Raw genomic sequence first — 21,246 nt, forward strand, 5'->3', positions numbered from 1 at the left:
GAAAGGCCAAGCACTCCTACTTTGTAGTCTTTGCAGTTACCCCTCTCTGGAATATTCTAGACATCCACAGCACTTGTTCAGATCTTTTAAAATGTCACTTTACTAGAGGCTCTTCCTGGCTACCCTATATGAAATAAATTCCTTCATTTTACTCCATTGCACTTAGACATACCATATATTTACTTCACCCATCTCTACCATATAATATAATGCCCTTGAGGGCAGGGATATTTTATTAACATATATATCTCTAGTACCTGAACAAAGTCTGAAAAAAGTAGATGGTCAATAAAATGCTGAATGACCAAATGGAACTTGTTGGGGACTCTATTAAATACAAATCAATTAAGCTAAATTAATGTACTTTCAGTCCAGAGAAAATGTTGCAAAAAGAGTTACAGAAGAAACAGAAGGCATCATGGTACATCCCAACCAGGAGCCTGCAGTGATAGCTGGACAAGGGACAATTGCCCTGGAAGTGCTGAACCAGGTAAAATAGCTGAGTTCTTCCTGTTTAGCTACTGGTAAAGCTGTTGGGCTATGTTCAATTATTTTATATGTACACATTAAATATAAAACTGCTTACTAATAGGCCTATTTACAGTTTATATTCTTTTCACTGAAGGTTCCTTTGGTAGATGCACTGGTGGTACCTGTAGGTGGAGGAGGAATGGTTGCTGGAATAGCAATTACAATTAAGGTGAGCAGCTTCTGGAGGATTCCCTGCTTCAAGCAGAGGATTTACTTTACATCCTAAATGTTCTATATACACGTGCTCAACATTCTGCACACATTACCATTCCTTGCCCTTATTCCTTTGGGACTTGAGATGAAGGCCCATCTCTGCCTCACTACTCTATTTACTATTATTATTATTTTTTGAGACAGACTCCCGCTGTTGCCCAGGCTGGAGTGCAGTGGCACGATCCTGGCTCACTGCAACCTCTACCTCCCGGGTTCAAGCGATTCTCCTGTCTCAGCCTCCCGAGTAGCTGGGATTACAGGCACGCGCCACCACACCCTGCTAATTTTTTTGTATTTTTTTAGTACAGACGGGGTTTCACCATGTTGGTCAGGCTGGTCTTGAACTCCTGACCTTGTGATCTGCCCGCCTTGGCCTCCCAAAGTGCTGGGATTACAGGCGTGAGCCACTGCGCCCGGCCTATTTATTATTTTTAATATTTTTATTTTTTTTGAGATGGGGTCTTGCTGTGTTGGCCAGGTTGGTCTGGAACTCCTGGGCTCAAGCAATCCTTTTACTTTGGCCTCCCAAAGTGCTAGGATTACAGGTGTGAGCCACCGCACCCAGCCAACTGTCTTCTTAATCCATGACTATTTTACAGCACAAAAGCAGTTACAAGTGACACCATCATAGTCTTTTCCCTGAATTCCATGTCATCAAGCTACTATCCATACCAAGGGGCTACTCTTTTCTCAAATTACCAGGAGAAGCAGATGTGATCCAGGCAATGGAAGGCTAGTATCAGACATATAATTTATTTATAAAGTGCCTGAAGATATTTTCATTACATCCACAAAAGGGAAGGCTCTTACTTGGGCAGAAATGTATTACTTATTGTGCCTATTTTCTTTTCTTTTTTTTGAGACAGAGTGTCACTCTGTCACCCAGGCTGGAGTGCAGTGGCACGATCTTGGCTCACTGCAAGCTCTGCCTCCCAGGTTCACGCCATTCTCCTGCCTCTGCCTCTCAAGTAGCTGGACTACAGGTGCCCGCCACCATGCCTGGCTATTTTTTTTTTTTTTTTTTTTTTTTGTATTTTTAGTAGAGACGGGGTTTCACTGTTAGCCAGGACGGTCTCAATCTCCCGACCTCGTGATCCGCCCACCTCGACCTCCCAAAGTGCTGGGATTACAGGCGTGAGCCACTGCGCCCCGCCCCCTTTTGGTGTGATCTCGGCTCACTGCAACCTACCCCTCCCAAGTTCAAGCGATTCTCCTACCTCAGCCTCTTGAGTAGCTGGGATTACGGGGGCCCGCCACCACGCCTGGCTGATTTTCATATTTTTAGTTGAGACTGCATTTCACCAGGTTGGCCAGGCTGGTCTTCAACTCCTGACCTCAACTGATCCACCCACCTCAGGCTCCCAAAGTGTTGGGATTACAGGTGTGAGCCACTACACCGGGCCCGTATTTTCTTTTAGACATGCAGGCAATGTTGTGGTTTGTTGTAAGATGTCTTAATATTCCTCTTCCCAGGCTCTGAAACCTAGTGTGAAGGTATATGCTGCTGAACCCTCAAATGCAGATGACTGCTACCAGTCCAAGCTGAAAGGGAAACTGATGCCCAATCTTTATCCTCCAGAAACCATAGCAGATGGTGTCAAATCCAGCATTGGCTTGAACACCTGGCCTATTATCAGGGACCTTGTGGATGATATCTTCACTGTCACAGAGGATGAAATTAAGGTAAAGCTCCAACAGGAAAAGAAATAACAAAGCATGGTGTAACTTTTTAGGCAGAAGAAACTTCCGTTAGGAGTGGCAGGTGACCCATGGGAACCTGACTAGGTAACTTCATGACATGGGAGGGTACCCTAGATGTATTAATGACAACCCTCTTGACAGAAGCAGAGTTAGAATTAAAGAAAAGCTTTGGGAAGCATGTGTACCCAGTGATAAGAAAATTCAAACTGGACATATATTCTCATCTGACCTTTATAGGTAAACCAACTAGACTCCCCTTTCACTAATTCCTACTCCCTTCCATATCAACAGCATGCAACCCAGCTGGTGTGGGAGAGGATGAAACTACTCATTGAACCTACAGCTGGTGTTGGAGTGGCTGCTGTGCTGTCTCAACATTTTCAAACTGTTTCCCCAGAAGTAAAGAACATTTGTATTGTGCTCAGTGGTGGAAATGTAGACTTAACCTCCTCCATAACTTGGGTGAAGCAGGCTGAAAGGCCAGCTTCTTATCAGTCTGTTTCTGTTTAATTTACAGAAAAGGAAATGGTGGGATTCAGTGTCTTTAGATACTGAAGACATTTTGTTTCCTAGTCATTGTCAACTCTTGGTTATCAGATTCTTAATGGAGAGTGGCTATGTCATTGAGATTTAATATTTTTTTTGGACTAAGTAGTGGAAAAACTTTTATACTTAACTGAGACATTTTGTCAAGGCTAAAAAAAAAGTCTTGCAAAATGGGGCAGCGGACTGACAGGCTGACATAGAAAATAAACTTTGCCCAATCACAACTTGTGCCTCCCATCCCTGGAGTACTGACTGGCACTCCAGGTGAGACAGAATCTCTTTGAATCCATTACTCCATGCCCCCTTGAGGCACTGTTGAAGAAATCTCACTTTTCAGCCAGGGTACTGGTTCTGGTACGTATGGATCATAAGTCCATTTGGGGAAGACTCGTTTATACAGGTTCATCAGTACTGTGTCTTGAGATTTTAGCTTCCCATTAAAGCTGCATTTCATGTGGCCATGGGTACCTAGAAAGAAATCAGAACAAGTCAGTCAAATTAAAAGTAGAAAATTTTAAAGCAATGACTTCCAACCCAATAGTCATTTAGCAACACTGCAGAAGTGTAGACATGGTCTCAAATCCCATGTTTCTTTACCTAAAGGCTCCTTGATATGTCCTCTTCGGCCCCACTTCGTTCTCAGTTCCACTGGTTTAAACCATAGCACATCCTCTTAGAATCAAACACATAAAAGACCAAGATGAAACATTTACCCACAAAATGTAAACCCAACCTTTATACCACAAAGGTAATCAGATCCCATCCTCCTCCTTCGTACCCACCTCTGTTGAAGAACATGTAACGTACTACTGCCATCTTAGTAAACATTTTCAAAGGATGACCACTCAGAACAACTCTCTTGATGACCATTCTGTCTGGATCTACTGACATAAGATGGCCTGTAGCAATGAGGCTGTGCATTCCTAAAGGACAAAAGCAAAGAAGCTACTTAGGAATTTACAGGCCAAAGTCTTCATTTATTGCCCCAGTCCATTTAAAGACCCATGCAAGAGCGTGGTTTGTCATCCCCCTGCCCTAGCCCAATCTGAGGCTAAGATTGGTAAACTGTAAGCCCACACTTAACCTTGTCAACAGGTTCTTGAAAACTTGTACTTTAAGAGAAACGATGTATAAGAAAACCATACTTTTTCTCGTCAGTTGTTACAAGGAAAGGATGTTGAACAAAAGGCAGTTATTTCAGAACTGGCTATACACTGTTTCACGTAAAAGTTGCAGTTTTCATTGTTCTATTAACAACGTTAAATGAAGACTTAGTGTATTTTGAAAACCATCATTACCTTCTCCATACCATTTGGCTCCCAAATTTAAATAAAGAAGAGAAAACAGTGTTCATCTATTAAGGACCTGCAGGGTCTGTTCTTCTCTGTAGCTCAACTTACCATTGCTTTTCTGCTTGAAAAGCAGCACAGATGCAGGAGGAAAAGTGATTGGCGCATAGACTGTCGCCACCAGGGCCATGTCAGCAGTCAGGAATCTCTGCAATTTATGTTTGTCCGCTGCCATAAGGGTTAAAAAATGAAAACCAAAATCATTTTGAGAAACCAGAGGTAATAGAGGCCTGTGAAAAGCTGTATTAGTGCAACTCTCAAACCTACGGCAGCTTCTACTTCTCTAATCCACCAGTTCTCAAAAATTTTCCCTGCCACAATGCACCTAAAAGATACAATCTAGTCCTATCAGTAACTTTTTTTTTTTTTTTTTTTTGAGTTTGAGTATCGTTCCTGTCACCCCGGCTGGAATGCAATGGTGTGATCTCAGCTAACTGCAACCTCTGCCTCCCGGGTTCAAGCAATTCTCCTGCCTCAGCCTCCTGAGTAGCTGGGATTACAGGCACACGCCACCATGCCTGGCTAATTTTTGTATTTTTAGTAGAGACCGGGTTTCACCATGTTGGCCAGGCTGGTCTCGAACTCCTGACCTTGTGACCCACCCACCTCAATCTCCCAAAGTGCTGGGATTACAGGCGTGAGCCACCGCGCCAGGCTGTATCAGTAACTTTTTATTTATTTATGTATTTTGACATGGTGTCTCGCTCTTGTTGCCTAGGCTGGAGTGCAATGGCGCCATCTCTGCTCACTGCAACCTCCACCTCCCAGGTTCAAGTGATTCTCCTGCCTCAGGCTCCCGAATAGCTGGAATTGCAGGTGCCTGATCAGTAACTTTTTTATCTGGAGTCAGAATCTTGGAGCCTAGACTGTATTTGATGTTCTACCTTCAATGTAGCCCTCACCTCCTTTTTAAAATACTAAACTTAAAGGAAAATAAAATACTTTAAGGGAAAGAAAAATTAATCTCACTTAGAGACTGTGATTCTCACAATTGGTGAGAATAAAAATTATCCAAAACACCATTAATACTGCTTTCTTCATATTCCTCCTGCCACTGCTGAGAGTGAGTGAACTAGGATGATGTTCAGAAGCCCCCAAGTTAGTGGGCAACACATCTTCCTGCTCCTACTGTGTAGCAGACAATCATTTCTGCCACAAGTCCCGTCCAGGAGTCTCTCAGTATCTCAGGACCCCTACCTCTGCTTTACCCAACTATAAGCCATACCCAGCCTCCATTCCTTCACCCACACTGCCCTTGGCACACTAGACATCAAAGTTTCCACACTTTATCACACCCTTTTAAATTCTGAGACAGTGTCTCACTCTGCTATCTAGGCTAGACTGTATTTGGTGTTCTACCTTCAATGTAGCCCTCACCCCCTTTTTTAAAATACTAAACTTATAGGAAAATAAAATATTTTAAGGGCAGTGGTGTGAACACAGCTCACTGGAGCCTCAAACTCCTGGGCTCATTGGCTCAGGCAATCCCTCAGCCTCCCAAGTAGCTGGGACTGCAAAGCACATGCCACCACACCTGGCTAATTAAAAAGAAAAATTTTTGGCCGGGCATAGTGGCTCATGCCTGTAATCCCAGCACTTTGGGAGGCTGATGCGGGTGGATCACCTGAGGTCGGGAGTTTGAGACCAGCCTGGCCAAGATGGTGAAACCCTATCTCTACTAATAATAGAAAAATTAGCTAGGCATGGTGGTACGTGCCTGTAATCCCAGCTGCTTGGGAGGCTGAGGCTGGAAAATCACTTGAACCTAGGAGGCAGAGGTTGCAGTGAGCCAAGATCCTGCCACTGCACTCCAGCCTGGGCAACAAGAGCAAAACTCCATCTCCCAAAAAAAAAAAATTTTTTTCATAGAGGCCGGGCATGTTGGCTCATCCCTATAAATCCCAGCACTTTGGGAGGCCAAGGCACGTGGATCACCTGAGGTCAAGAGTTTGAGAACAGACTGGCCAACGTGGTGAAACCCCATCTCTACTAAAAATACAAAAATTAGCTGAGCGTGGTGGCGGACGCCTGTGGTCCGAGCTACTTGGGAGGCTGAGGTTCCAGAATCACTTGAACCCGGAAGGTGGAGGCTGCAATGAGCTGAGATCATGTTACCGCACTCCAACCTTGATGACAGAGTTGGACTCCATATAAAAAAAGAAAAAAACTGTAGAGACCGGAGTCTCACACTCCTGACCTCAAGCGATCCTCCTGTCTCAGTCTCTGGAACTGAGACTTTTATTTAGTTCCAGTTCTAAGGATCTGCCTTTACGAAATAAGCAAAGAAATAAATAAAGTTTTATGCATTCAGATCTAGTTTAGAGCAAAACATTAGAAATAGCCTAAGTGCTCACCCGTAGAAGCTTAAATAAATATCAGTACATCACATACACTGGAATATATCCAAATGACAATAAAGCATTAAAAGTCTCATTAACTAATTAATCTTATGGAAAATTGATCAAAATCAAGTGATAAATGCAATGTTTAACACCATATTTACAATTACAATCCAAATTGTGTAAAGAAATGAGATCTGGATGAAACTGTATAAAATAAAAATGAATTTTCTCTAATATAAGGTAATTTTACTTTTACATTATTCCTTATTTTCCCAACTGTCTAAAATATGAAAATAGTTAGTTCATCCTAAAAAAAAAAAATCAAAACCATTTTGAAACAATAAAAGAATGATTGGCCAGGCGCAGTGGCTCACGCCTGTAATCCCGGCACTTTGGAAGGCCAAGGCAGGAGGATCGCCTAAGGTCGAGACCAGCCTGGCCAGCATGGTGAAACCCCGTCTCTACTAAAAATACAAAAATTAGCCAGGCGTGGTGGTGGGTGCCTGTAATCTCAGCTACTAGGGAAGCTGAGGCAGGAAAATTGATTGAATCTGGAAGGCAGAGGTTGCAGTGAGCCTGGATTGCACCATTGCACTCTAGTTGGGCATCAGAGTGAGGCTCGGTCTCAAAAAAAAAAAAAAAGGCCAGGCACATTGGCTCACGTCTGTAATCCCAGCACTTTGGGAGACCGAGGTGGGCGGATCACCTGAAGCCAGGAGTTCAAGACCAGCCTGAACTCCTGGTCTTGGTGAAACTCCATCTCTACTAAACCCCAACATGGTGAAACCCCATCTCTACTAAAAATACAAAAATTAGCTGGGCATGGTTGTGCTTGCCTGTAGTCCCAACTACTCTACTCGGGAGGCTGAGGCAGGAGAATTGCTTGAACCCGGGAGGCGGAGGTTGCAGTGAGCCAAGATCATGCTATTGCACTCCAGCCTGGGAAACGGAGTAAGACTCCGTCTCAAAAAAAAAAAACCCAAAACAAAACAAAACAAAAAAAACAGGCGGGGTGTGGTGGCTCACACCTGTAATCCCAGCACTTTGGGAGGCTGAGGCAGGCGGATCATGAGGTCAGGAGATCGAGACCATCCTGGCTAACACGGTGAAACCCCGTCTCTGCTAAAAATACAAAAAATTAGCTGGGCGTGGTGGCAGGCGCCTGTAGTCACAGCTACTTGGGAGGCTGAGGCAGGAGAATGGTGTAAGTAAACCCGAGAGGCGGAGCTTGCAGTGAGCCTAGATCGCGCCACTGCATTCCAGCCTGGGCGACAGAGTGAGACTCCGTCTCAAAAAAAAAAAACAAAAACAGAAACAAAAACAAGATTAAATCTTAGCTTTTTTGGTCTTCAATTCCCCATTCTAATGCCACAAGTGTTGGGATTACAGGTGTGAGCCACTGCACCACTGCACCCACCCTAATACCCTTTTTATAAAGCTGCCAACTTCTACTCAAAACCTGCTCTGGAACAAATACTCATGGCAAAAAAGCCTCAGTATCACACAGAGGTTGCATCACTGGGATGCTTCAGACAGGTTCAGACATTTTGAGTAAAAACATCATTGGCTCTTAAGCCAGAGAACTGAAAATACCTCTAACCCAGAGATGTAAGATTTTGAAACCATATATTTCGGCACCCCTCCACCACAAGTCAGTTTCCCAAAAGACAAGATGGACAAGAACCCAGGTTCCCCACTGCTAACCTGCAGTGTGCTGAGAGAATAAAGGTGAGGCTCGGAAGCGCCTGAATCCACAGTGGAATATGAGCTCTTCCTTGGCTTTCACAGGTTCAGTGTTGCCAGGGTCACGCCTCACCACCATATTCAATACTGACATCTGGGGACCAAGTAAGAAAAACAAAAATCTTCATAGTCTAGGAATACAATTACCTAAATGAAAGAAGGCAAACCAAACTAGCAGATTCAGACTCATTGTAAGAACTGACAATGCTAATTAATGGTGGAGTGTAGATGCTGAAACACGGGTTCATCTTTACCTCTACCAATGACTGGCATTTAAGCCAAACACAGGCTGATCAGAGCTTTCGTGCATCCTTCAATGCTAACCTACCTTCCTGCATCTAACAGAAAAGAGTTCAACATCTGCCACACAAAAATCAGTGGCCTTCAAGGCATTCACTCACCACAATCTCAAAACCACACTCATTCAAGCCCCTTCTTCTTGAGCCCTTACCAAAACCGATCAAAGAACTATCACATACCCCACAACATACACAACTACTGGCCACCAAGAGAAAAGAGATCTGTACCTTGGCATAAACTTTTTTTTTTTTGACATGGAGTTTCGCCCTTGTTGCCCAGGCTGGAGTGCAACCGCGCAATCTTGGCTCACCACAACCTCCGCCTACTGGGTTCAAGCAATTCTCCTGCCTCAGCCTCCCAAGTAGCTGGGATTACAGGCATGTGCCACCACGCCTGGCTAATTTTGTATTTTTAGTAGGGACGGGGTTTCTCCATGTTGGTCAGGCTGGTCTCAAATTCCCGACCTCAGGTGATCCGCCCACCTTGGCCTCCCAAAAATTGCTGGGATTACAGGCGTGAGCCACCGCGCCCAGCCAAACCTTTATTTTTAAGGCTGCCAACCCTTATTTAAAATCTGGTCTGAAAAACATACTTGGAGAAGTCTCAGAACCACACAGAGATTGCATCACTGAGATGCTTCAGACAGGTTCAGACAATATGAATAAAACCATCACTGACTTCTCTATTATTCTCCAATTCCTAATCATAAAGGCAGACTTTCTGCATCCCAATGAGTAAAATGTTAGTCACACATAAACAGAATTTTAGACTGTCAGAAGCAGCTGGAAAGTTTCACAACCCCCCATCTTCCCACAAGACAGCAATTTACCTTCTGTTCATGAGGTAGTAAAGAAAACGCAATCAAGGGTGTTCCTTGCCTGAAGCACTCGACCACTGAGACGGGGACTTCAGAGACATGAAGTGTGACATAGCAGCCAACCTGCCACAAGAAAGCAGAAAGCAATCATGGAGTTACCTTCAAAGTCCCAATAGCGAGGAAGCTTTCTCCAAATATGTTGAGTCTCTCAGATAAAATTTTTAAAGCCAACCCTCATCCTTCAAGATGCTTCACCACGCAGAGCACACTTTTTCATTTAACATAGCTGATACCTCTTTGTTCCCAGTATCATTCTAATCAATGACTCAGGGGCTCCCCTAATCCCCAAATGCAGCATATTTTCATGCCAAGAGAAGGAATAAAGTAGGGAGCATGTTGACAAATGAAAGCAACATACAAGGTGAACAAGGAGGGTAGATACCTCAGCTCCTTCAACCTCTTTTTCTTCAACCTCTTTAAAGATGCTTTTCCTAGTATTAGTAAAGTTCTGAAACTGAAATATCCGAGCATAATCTTGAGGAAGGTTTTCCTTAGGATCCCATGGAGATGTCCGGAAGCTCTTAAGGCCTCTGTATTTCTGAAATCTAGAATATTGAAGATTTTAAAGACATTAAGTCAGATTTATATGGTGCTATATAGACTCAAGTCACTGCTAAAATGGCTAAGGAGCTAGCTGAAAAGAACTCTCTCCAAACAACCCAACAGCTTAAACCAAGACGACACTCCAAACAGCTTATAACAAGTTCTATCAGAACCAAACCCAAGCTTCTCACTGACAAAAGACAAAGTATCTGCAGTGGCTCCCTGTTACCTGTCAGGGAGCTTTTTAACCTGACAAAAAAGATGCTTGGTAATGGCCTGATATAGTTCAGATGTGTGTCCCTGCCCCAATCTCATACTGAAATACAATCCCCAGTGTTGGAGGTGGAGCCTGGTGGGAGGTGACTGCATTAGGGGAGGTTTTCTCATGAATGGATTAGCACCACGCCCCTTGTTGAGTGAGTTCTCATGAGATCTAGTTGTTTAAAAGTGTGTAGCACCTCCTGCCTTGCTCTCTTGTTACTGCGCTGGCCATGTGACATGACTTGCTCCCCCTCTACCTTCTGCCATGATTATAAGTTTCTTGAGGCCACCCCAGAAGCTGAGCAGATACCAGCACCATGCTTCCTGTGCAGTCTGCAGGACCATGACCCAATTAAACCTCTTTTCTTTATAAATTACGCAGTCTCTGGTACTTCTTTATAGCCATGCGAGAATGGCCTAATACACAGCCTTACCTCCTAATATCCAAAATTAATTCACTGGCTTTAGTCACTCACCTCCAGAACAGATATAATCATCTACTTCTTCACTCTTCTACTTCTGCTATTCTACCCAAACCCCCTAAAATTTCCACACATTATATACGTCAATTGAGTACTGGTTCTTTGGGAAGAAGTATTTGCTAATTAACCTTAGTATTTCTCCTTCATTCAAGTCCTGTAACGTTAGTCTGCACCACAGTCTAGAACTTAATTATATATGACCATTTCCCATACGTACGTCTTGCCTTCCCATATTAAATGTTAGCTCTTCAGGAGCAGGAAAAATGTGTTTTTCCTCTTTCACATCACAGTGACACAGCTCTGAGCCAAGTTTTTAAAAACGTATTGATTGAATTTAGACTTGTTGATAGACTTGTTGACTAACCGAATTCTAGCAGCCACATCACGGGGCGTGTCCACTTCATCTGGAAACATCTCTTCCAGTCTTTCTTGTTTATATTTCTCCAACATTTTTGCCTCAGCTTCTTCATCTATTTTCTTATCATACAGATCATCATGCACAGACTCCCCAATAGTCATAGTTTCATATTCTTCCTCTTCTTCTTCACTACTCTCATCCTGTAGAATAAAGGATTACAGTTTTTTCAGAAGAAATCCACACCTGTCTCTACCCCAAAGGCCAATAAGCTAAGAGTAAAATAATTGTACTAGATCCCCATTCCCAACCAACATAAATTCTAATACAGTCTAAACTATAAAACAAAAGCCTCATTCCTGGCAACTACAGAGTCATTCCTAAGAAACTAACCATACACGGCCGGGCGCGGCGGCTCACGAGGTCAGGAGATCGAGACCATCCTGGCTAACACGGTGAAACCCCGTCTCTACTAAAAATACAAAAAAATTAGGCAGGCATGTTGGTGGGCGCCCGTAGTCCCAGCTACTCAGGAGGCTGAGGCAGGAGAATGGCGTGAACCCGAGAGGCGGAGCTTGCAGTGAGCCCAGATAGCGCCACTGCACTCCAGCCTGAGCGACAGAGCGAGACTCCGTCTCATAAAAAAAAAAAAAAAAAGAAACTAACCATACACACTCCTCAAGATCACAACTGCACTTTGCCTTACGTTTGGAGCTGGACACAGAATTGGCCTAAGGCCTCAATTCCTTACCTGAGATTCCTCCTCCATAAAATCCTCATGTTCCATATCATCATATTCATATTCATCTCCTTCCCCACCACTTTGGCTGCCACCATCCAAAATCCATTCAGCTTGGTAACTGGATGTTCCTTTGGGGACCTTCTTTACCACCTTAGAACTTTCCTTCAAGAAATCTGTAAAAGCCCAAACAAATTAAGTAAATTATAGACTTCTTTTCCCTATCCCTCTGGTTATTCTCACCTAGGCAAAGCACCACATACTGCTGCCAACATGGGAAATTCTGGCAGACGCTGTAAATAGAACTGACTACTTCCAAATTTAATTCAGCTGCCTCACAACTAGCAATACTTACACAGCTAAATAAGCCCTGCAATGAATCCAAAGTTGTTTATCTGTTCATGATAAAACATTAACACAAGTAATTTTGAGAAATGAACAAGACTGTGTATAATGTTTGTTTATTGAAAACATACAGCATTTGAGGGTGAGGAGAGACTTTCAACTATACCCCCATCCCACTCTATCCTATAGGGCCCTCACTTGGAACAACTAGAGAAAATCCACAATTCCAGGTCAGATGAATTACAAACAAGTTTACCAATACCAACCCTTTGCCTCGCTCAGCTCCTCCTCAGTGGGCCAGGTTTGCTCTCCCTCCATTGGATCTGGGATAACCTCTGCTTGCAAGGATTCCTGTCTATCAGGGTCTGCCTTCATTAGGACCTTAAGGCCTTCTTCCATATCATCTACAGTATCCGTAGCACAAATCTGAAAACCAAAAGCAGGTGATAGTCAACCATGAACCAAAAATCTCCTAAATCTAACACAGTAACCAGAAGGACCCAGAAATATCAGTCCTCATGTATAAGATGAATGCGACAAAATGCTAAAACTTGTCACAACTTTTCCAATGGCTGTTTTCTAATTTCCAGGGTATTTTAAGTCTCTGCTTGGCTCTTGAGGTCTTTCTTAATCTGCTTCCACTCCTAACCATTTATTACATACCTCACTCCCATCAAGCTGATCTCTTCAAGGTTCACATAAACGCTTTGATCCACCACTGTGCCTAGGTTCATTCTGTCTTTTATCTTCTAGGATATTCTTTTATCCCTCTTCGACTCATAAATCACATTTATCCTTCTCAACACCTAGCTCAAGTCTGATCTCTTATGTGAAGCTTGCTAGTCTACTTTCTCAACTTCCACTGCTGGTCCGCACCCTAACCATATGCTATCTCAATCTTTATTTCACAGATTGAGCCCAATTAAGTCCCTTGAGGAAAGCAACCACATCTTTAGTGTGTTCTATAAACTCAGAGCCAATCACAGTGCAGAGTACCGAGAAAGTGCTGGATAAATATGTGATTTATCAACCTATTTATAACTGACTATTGCCTTACTTCAGACTAGCAGTCTCCTCGTTCACCTAAGTGTACAGACTATCTTCTCTGAATTTAAGTTTCCTTCCTGTGCCAACTTTCATATGAACATGAATTAAGAATATCAGTCTTACCTCCATTGCCATATCTGGGTCCTTTTGGGGTTTAATTCCTCTAGGATTTAAAGGGAAAGGGTCTCCGGGGGCATCTATCTGTTTCATCTGGAAATCACCATGTCCAACGATATGCAGCAACCTATTGACATTCAGAGTCTGCCCTCGAACATAGCCTGAAATTTTCAAGGTGCCCACCAAGTTATTCTCTTCGCTAGCAACAAAATCAACAGCACGGGCAAATAGGTAGGCCCGCCGATCTCGAAAAGCAAGATGCTGTTGCTTCTGGTTAGCCAACTGCCTAAGCAGCATCCCTGCCTCCTGCTGAGTGTCTAACAAGAGGAGTTTGTCATGCGGAAAACGCTTCTCCACTGCTTTACTTAGCTTCTTCCTGGCATCTATTTGTTTCTTCAGTGGGAGGCCAGAAATCCCCTGGACAGCTAGTGCTGTAAATGAAAGAGAAAATGCTTCATGACCTACTGCTTCATTACATAAAAATCCCTCTGCAGTTCACAAACAACCTAATAGCTCAGTTGCAAGCCCAGAGATCACTGGGAAGCCCAACACTGAACTACCCTGAAGGAATTTCACAGTGAAATCAAAATTCACATCCTTGTTTCTCTGGGCAAAGGACAGCCAAAAACAAAAAGACACCGTGAGTGATAATCTGTAAACAATGGACCAAGTTTAATCCATATGTGTACATCCCACCACCAGCTGAATATGATCCATCAGTTGTATTCCTATATCAAATGCCAGGCATAGTGCTTGACAAATTAAAGATGCACAATAAATGCTAACTCACTTACTATAGGTCGGAAGGCCCTGAGCAAAGAGGCAGGAAAGACAGTAATCGCCGGTGCTGTCCCAACCTTCTAGTGGATCAAGGAGGAACAGGATGGTATCAGCTACTTTAGCCATGTCTAACACAATATGCAGATCCCCTGCAGATAGAAGACACAGTAAGAAGAGGTGGTTGGCACCAGCACATTATGCTAAAAAAAAAAAAAATTACCACTACTCAAACATCATACAAAATATTGGTGTATACTCTAACCTGGCCTTGCTGATGTGAAGAACCACCGATGTTTCAAGCGGGGGCATAGCAGCATAAAGCTCTGAGTGTTTCCCAATTCATTCAAGTGTACTGTTCCAGTGTCCCTATCTTGAAGCAGCTGCATGGCCTCTGGCAGGGAAATTCTGCTGTGCAGAGGTACCACCAGTACCTGATGAGGAGGGCCATCCTTGCCACCCAGCTGTCTCTTCTCTGCCAGAACCTGAAAATAGAAAGATATCCGAGAACATCTCAGTGTCTCACCACTTCACTCCAGCATTGCATTTCCACTCCCACAGATGCTCCCCCTACCCACAACCAGCATCTCTCTAGTAAAAGACCACAGGTATGCCCGCGGGGTGGCAGGAATTCTGACCAAAGCAAAGAATGCTAGACCTGCACGCTCGACACGTGCTCTAGGGCTACGCTCTGTCCCTGGACCCTCCTCCCGGTCTCATTTTCCACTTCGAAGCATCAGCCACCTAGAACACCAGAGAAGCCGCAGTCTCCCAAATCCCGCTCCTCTCACCGCCTCCTTCTTCTGCTTTCGGAGCTGGCTGGCGCGATGCCTCTGGTCGACTCTACTGAGTTCTTTTCTCACCTTCTTGCTTAGGGTTTTCAGTGCTAGACGGCCTGAAGGGCAGATTAGAAGGGGCTGGCGTGATCGGCCCCACAACAAGGTCAAGAAAAGGGACTCCTCTCCGCCCACCTTAGAAAGGGCCTTTCGCGTGAAGCCCAGACGGGAGACAGAAGCTCAGTCTGGGCATGGGGAAAAAGAGTTAATAACGGCCAAATAGCCCTTATTCCTTCTACGTTATCTTCTTACCCTTGCCGTCCCGCTGTGCAGATCCCCGACCCCGATGCCGCCCGCCTTTATGAGCTTTATTCTGCTGCTTGAGCGTGCCGGGGCGGTGTGCCGCCATGCCTTAGCGCGCGTGTACGGAGTCAGCACTGCTTCCGGGCCAGGACGAGCGCTTCCGGTCCCTTCCAAGAGGGCGGGCCCTCCAAGGGGCGGGACTCCCTGCGCCCTCTCGCGACGGTCTTTTCCAGCAGCACCTGAGAGCGCCGCGTTAGCCGCTCCGCCAAGCCGCAGTGGGAACTTTTTCCACTTCGCAGTGTGTGGTTGGGGGCCTGAAGGTGCCGGATGTAGACTGCGGAGGCTCGGGCTGTTGGTCCAGCAGGGCTGTTTGTGCCCCTTGCATTGTCATTTTTTTGCGCTATAAAGCTGCATCACATAGAAACATGTTGACTGGAATGCTCCATTCGTGCCGAAAAGGCCTAAGCCCTTCCTGTCACCTAGATTCGGGCACGTTGCTCTTCCGTTTGCAACGGCATGTTCTTTATCACTGAGCAACCTTTCTTCTCCCTCGATTCCCTAGCGAGGCTTGGGAATCGCGTGGAAGACACTTCTCTCACCTTGCCCGTTTCCGTACCAGCTCACGCCCGTCCCTGTTACTCCAACCCGCGCCCCGCCTCCCACGGAGCGGCCGGGAAGGACCTTGTAGGACGCGGCGACCCGGCGAGGGGTACTGGCCGCGACCCTCCGGCCGTCGGGCTCGGGCGGCTGCGCTCCCACTAATCTTCCCAGAAACTTCACAACTGCACGGCGACGTCCGGACGGGGATTCAGAGGGGTCACGGGGCCAGGCTGCACCGGCTTCGCCGTGGGCAGGCTCGGACCGCAGGGGACCCCATGCCCGAGCCCCGGCCCTTTCCGTCCCGTCGGGAGAGGGAGCAGGCAGAAGTTAGGGGACCTTCAGCGGGACCGAGGCTCGCTCTCAGCTGCGGGGCCGCGGGCTCCAGGGCCAGCGCTCACAATGCGGCTTCGCGCCCTCCGTGCGGGAGCCGGTGCGTTGCCATGACAGCGACCCCCGTGGCGCGCGCCCGGGTCTGCCGCCCCTAGGCGCGCACGGCCTCTCCCCGCCCCGATCCCCCGTCGCTGTGCGCAACCCCCCTCCGGCTGTGGGAAGGGGCTGGGCCTGCCGCCTGACGTCTGTGCAGGGCTCGGAAGATGGCTGCGGAGCCGAGCACCGGGCAGTGGCTGCGGCGGCGGCGGCGGGCCGGGAGCGCGGCGGGCGGGGGCTCCGCCTTGCGCGTGGGGCGCTGAGCCGAGAGGCGCGGAGGCGGCGAGGGTGCGGGGGCTCTGAGGGCCGCTCGGCGCCGCCTCCTGCCACACCATGGGCAGCGCAGAGGACGCAGTCAAAGAGAAACTGCTGTGGAACGTGAAGAAGGAGGTAAAGTCGAGGCAAGAACCCCGGGGGGCTCGCGCCCTGGCCCGCGCGGTCCAGGGGGCAGAAAGGTCCGCGCCCACCCCCCGGCGCGGGCACCCGGGCCGAACCTGGGCCGGGCGGGTCGGGTTCTGGACGGGCTGCGCCTCCCTCCCCTTTCTGGGATGGGGGAGGGCAGCGCCCCTCTGCCCGGGGGACCCGGCCGGCGCTCCGGGCTTGTTTGCTTCGCAGCCCCGCAGCTCCCCGCCCTGTGACGGCAGCGGCGCTGGGAGCCCGAGGCCGGGGGAGGGGTGGCGGGGATGGCGGGGATGGCTGGATCCGGAGCTGCCCATTCAGTGCCCGCGCCGCCGGGGGAAGGGGCGGGGCCCCGCGCGGGCTCCCGCGGCGCAGATGGGTGTCGTGCGGGTCGAGCTTCCCCACATCCCAAGTGGGTGTCGTGTGGGCTGAGCTCCCCCTTGTCCGACGTCCGCCGTGCCTCCAGCTACCGAGTGCTCGCTGCGGGAGGGGTTCGCCGCACACCTCCGTTTCTCTCTCCACGCCCACCTCCTGACCCAGGGACCAGGGGCTTGTTTGGAATGGTTTTTAACACTCGGAAGTTTTTCCCTTTTGAGGGAAGCCCCCCTACTTTAGAAAGAGAAGCAGTCCTTCCCTCTACTAACTCCGTTTACCTTGACCCTGCCCAAAAGCCCATTTCCATTTCGGGTGGGGGGCAGTGCCCGTGTGAATGACTCACTCCCATGTGAGAGCTGGAGAGCTCCAACCCGCAGCGCAGCTTAGAATGCATTGGGCCTCCTTCCCCGGCCTGCCTGTGTGGCTGCTGTCTGCCTGGTAAGTAAACTCCACCAGGGCAGGAGACCCTCTGTTTCGCCCACTGCCTTGTATCCAGCGCCTGGCATACTGTAGGCACTCCGTGACTGTTTGGTAAATAAATGTGCTGATTTTGGAGACTTCGAGGCCTGGTGTTTGGAAAGCATACATTTTGGAATAGTCTGGACCTAGTTCTGTGTGACCTTGAGTGAGTTACTTAACTTCTATGAGTCTAGATTTCTTCCTCTCTATGCTATCTACCATATATATATATATACACATATATGAAAGTTTCTTCACGCCTGTAATCCCAGCACTTTGGGAGGCCTAGGCGGGCAGATCACCTGAGCTCAGGAGTTCGAGACCAGCCTGGCCAATACAGTGAAACCCCGTCTCTACTAAAAATACCAAAATAAGCCAGGGGTGGTGGTGCGTGCCTGTAATCCCAGCTACCCGGGAGACTGAGGCAGGAGAATCGCTGGAACCTGGGAGGTGGAGGTTGCAGTGAGCCGAGACTGTGCCACTGCACTCCAGCCCGGGCGACAGAGTGAGACTCTGTCTCAAAAAAAAAAAAAAAAAAAAAGTTTACCTTAGCTGAGCCCTAATTAGAGTTTTAGGGTTGGGGAAGAGTCTGGGCTCTCATAACATCCTGGAAAGCGGACAGGCGCGGTGGCTTACGCCTGTAATCCCAGCACTTTGGGAGGCTGAGGCGGGTAGATCACGAGGTCAGGAGTTCCAGACCAGCCTGGCCAAGATGGTGAAACCCCATCTGTACTGAAAAAAAAAAAAAAAAAAAAAAAAATTAGCCAGGCACAGTGATGGGCACCTGTAATCCCAGCTACTCGGGAGGCTGAGGCAGGAGAATCGCTTGAACCCAGGAGGCGTGGTTGCAGCGAGCCAAGATCGAACCACTGCACTCTAGCCTGGGCGACAGAGCAAGTCTCCGTCTACAAAAAAAAGCTGGGCATGGTGGCTCACGCCTGTAATCCCAGCTCTTTGGGAGGCTGAGGCAGACGGATCATGAGGTCAGGAGATCGAGACCATCCTGGCTAAGACGGTGAAACCTCTCTCTACAAAAAATTAGCTGGGTGTGGTGGCGGGCGAATGCAGTCCCAGCTACTTGGGAGGCTGAGGCAGGAGAATGGCGTGAACCCAGGAGGCAGAGCTTGCACTGAGCCCAGATCGTGCCACTGCACTCCAGCCTGGGCGACAGAGCAAGACTCCATCTCAAAAAAAAAAAAAAGTCCTGGAAAGCTCTAGATGGTTCTCATGCATTAGCCATGGCCTGGCTACTATCCCATAATGTTTGTTCCCACCCCTCCCCTTGGTAAAGATGTAGTTGAAGCCATCAGCTTTCCAGCTTGTGGAAGAAGCTTCATTAAGTCTTTGCTGTGAAGAGGCCAAAAAAGGGTTTCTTAGGCCAGGGGTGTATCAAGTCAGCATTTAAGCCGAATTCTGCTCTCCCCAATGAAAAGAGAAATCTTGATTCTCCTCCGAAAGGAAGCAGTCTAGTGACAGAGACTTGAACAGTATAAACAAAATAGAAAAGTACCTGTATCCACACTAGAGGTGGATATGCTGGGATTATAGGTATGGCTCAATTTTGGAGGTTAGTCACAGATAATGGGAAATACTTTTTTTTTTTTTTTTTTTTTTGGAGACGGAGTCTTGCTCTGTCGCCAGGCTGGAGTGCAGTGGTGCAATCTCAGCTCACTGCAACCTCCACCTCCTGGGTTCAAGCGATTTCCCTGCCTCAGCCTCCCAAGTAGCTGGGACTACAGGCACATGCCACCACACCCAGCTAATTTTTTGTATTTTAGTAGAGATGGGGTTTCACCATGTTGGCCATGATAGTCTCGATCTCCTGACCTCGCCTTGGCCTCCCAAGGTGCTGGGATTACAGGCATGAGCCACTGCGACCAGCCAGGAAATATTTTTTAAGAGGATGATGACTTTTTCCACCAGTGCTTAGAAACTGGACTACACTGCTCCAAAAGTGATTCCTAAGAAAATGTGAGAAATGTCAGAATATGCCACAGCTACGTATCATTCCTGACCTGCTCTGAACTCATGTTTCTCCTTTCCTCCTTCAGTGTTTGATTTCTTTTTTTTTTTTTTTTTGAGATGGAGTCTCACTCTGTTGCCCAGGCTGGAGTGCAGTGGTGCCATCTCAGCTCACTGCAAGCTCCGCCTCCCGGGTTCACGCCTTTCTCCTGCCTCAGCCTTCTGCGTAGCTGGGACTACAGGCGCCTGCCACAACGCCCGGCTAATTTTTTGTATTTTTAGTAGAGACGGGGTTTCACCATGTTAGCCAGGATGGTCTCGATCTCCTGACCTCGTGATCCGCCCACCTTGGCCTCCCAAAGTGCTGGGATTATAGTCATGAGCCACCGCGCCTGGCCCAGTGTTTAATTTCTGCAGAAACATCCTGTCCCTTCTGCAAGGAAAAACAACAGGAATATTGGTAGATCAGGCTGGCCTTTCACAAAGGACCACTGGTATAATTCTAGGGGTATCTGCAGATCCTCCTAACCCAAAAATCTGCCCCATCAGCCTGCTTCAGATGCCTCCAGGTCTTTAGTTGTGACATTATCCTCTGTTGAATGCTAACATCCTTGGGAGGTAATCTAGGAAGTTTTGTTTGTTTGTTTGTTTGTTTTTGAGACAGAGTTTCACTCTTGTTGCCCAGGCTGGAGTGCAATCTCAGCTCACTGCAACCTCTGCCTCCCGGGTTCAAGTGATTCTTCTGCCTCAGCCTCTTGAGTAGCTGGGATTACAGGCACCCACCACCATGCTTGGCTAATTTTTGTATTTTTAGTAGAGATGGGGTTTCACCATTTTGGTCAGCCTGGTCCTCAGGTGATCCTCCCAAAGTGTTGGGATTACAGGCGTGAGCCACCATGCCCAGCCTTCTAGGAAGCTTTTAACAGCTTAGAGTGCATTCGCATTAATTGATCTGATCCCCTTTTACCTGAGCGCTAACCATTAGCAGTTTCCAGCAGGGAGGGGCCTCCAGGTCCTTCTTCCCGCCTCCCCAGGCTTTTGAGGTTCTACCACCCTCCAAACTATACAGTCTTGACTAAGGGTCTTGGGAACCTGGACAGCATCAGAACATTACATTCCTGTCTAAAGAATGGGGAAGATTAGCTCTACCCAAGGCTCACTTTATGTGTAACATTCTACACTAAGTAATCTCTTTTTTTTTAATTAATTAATTTATTATTATTATACTTTAAGTTTTAGGGTACATGTGCACAATGTGCAGGTTAGTTACATATGTATATATGTGCCATGCTGGTGTGCTGCACCCATTAACTCGTCATTTAGCATTAGGTATATCTCCTAATGCTATCCCTCCCCCCTCCCCCCACCCCACAACAGTCCCCAGAGTGTGATGTTCCCCTTCCTGTGTTCATGTGTTCTCATGGTTCAGTTCCCATCTATGAGTGAGAACATGCAGTGTTTGGTTTTTTGTCCTTGCAATAGTTTACTGAGAATGATGATTTCCAATTTTATCCATGTCCCTACAAAGGACATGAACTTATCATTTTTTATGGCTGCATAGTATTCCATGGTGTATACACTAGGTAATCTCTATAATCTCCAGTACTAGGACTGCCTGCTAGCAGGTTCCCCCAGGACATCAACAGAGTTTGGGTTGAGTGTTGGGAACCACCAGAAC

General features: G+C 47.1%; 3 protein-coding genes and 2 non-coding genes across 15 annotated transcripts in view; 2 read left to right on the plus strand and 3 right to left on the minus strand.

The window, feature by feature from the left end:
* Positions 1 to 4,348, plus strand: part of SRR (serine racemase) — a 21,890-nt gene extending 17,542 nt beyond the window's left edge. For 2 of the 3 annotated variants that reach the window (XM_002826825.6, XM_024234817.3), the window contains exons 5-8: positions 371 to 490; positions 626 to 700; positions 2,218 to 2,427; positions 2,737 to 4,348. In XM_002826825.6, coding sequence (XP_002826871.2) covers positions 371 to 490; positions 626 to 700; positions 2,218 to 2,427; positions 2,737 to 2,955 — 624 coding nt within the window. In that variant the 3' untranslated portion in view covers positions 2,956 to 4,348. Of the gene's footprint in view, positions 1 to 370; positions 491 to 604; positions 701 to 2,217; positions 2,428 to 2,736 lie in introns of all 3 variants that reach the window. The other variant, XM_063718380.1, reaches the window with a different exon arrangement.
* TSR1 (TSR1 ribosome maturation factor) lies at positions 1,756 to 15,463 on the minus strand. The gene is given in 15 exon segments (NM_001133569.1): positions 1,756 to 3,459; positions 3,589 to 3,663; positions 3,774 to 3,914; positions 4,392 to 4,508; positions 8,387 to 8,519; positions 9,555 to 9,665; positions 9,985 to 10,147; positions 11,253 to 11,446; positions 11,995 to 12,158; positions 12,594 to 12,753; positions 13,498 to 13,922; positions 14,286 to 14,420; positions 14,534 to 14,753; positions 15,060 to 15,163; positions 15,357 to 15,463. Coding segments are annotated over 15 exon segments (2,418 nt in total). The 5' UTR covers positions 15,454 to 15,463; the 3' UTR covers positions 1,756 to 3,280.
* LOC112129805 (small nucleolar RNA SNORD91 family) lies at positions 8,163 to 8,257 on the minus strand. The gene has a single exon (XR_002912157.1). It is a non-coding gene; the product is annotated as a small nucleolar RNA SNORD91 family (small nucleolar RNA).
* Positions 9,316 to 9,410, minus strand: LOC112129806 (small nucleolar RNA SNORD91 family). The gene has a single exon (XR_002912158.1). It is a non-coding gene; the product is annotated as a small nucleolar RNA SNORD91 family (small nucleolar RNA).
* Positions 15,464 to 16,524: 1,061 nt separating the features above from the next.
* The window catches only part of SGSM2 (small G protein signaling modulator 2), a 47,184-nt gene continuing 42,462 nt past the window's right edge, over positions 16,525 to 21,246 (plus strand). For 8 of the 9 annotated variants that reach the window (XM_054535303.2, XM_054535305.2, XM_063717944.1 and 5 more), the window contains exon 1: positions 16,599 to 16,763. In XM_054535303.2, coding sequence (XP_054391278.2) covers positions 16,707 to 16,763 — 57 coding nt within the window. In that variant the 5' untranslated portion in view covers positions 16,599 to 16,706. 9 annotated transcript variants of the gene reach the window in all.

The sequence above is a fragment of the Pongo abelii genome, chromosome 19 (assembly GCF_028885655.2).
Source record: "Pongo abelii isolate AG06213 chromosome 19, NHGRI_mPonAbe1-v2.0_pri, whole genome shotgun sequence".
In the NCBI taxonomy this organism is placed as follows: Eukaryota; Metazoa; Chordata; class Mammalia; order Primates; family Hominidae; genus Pongo; species Pongo abelii.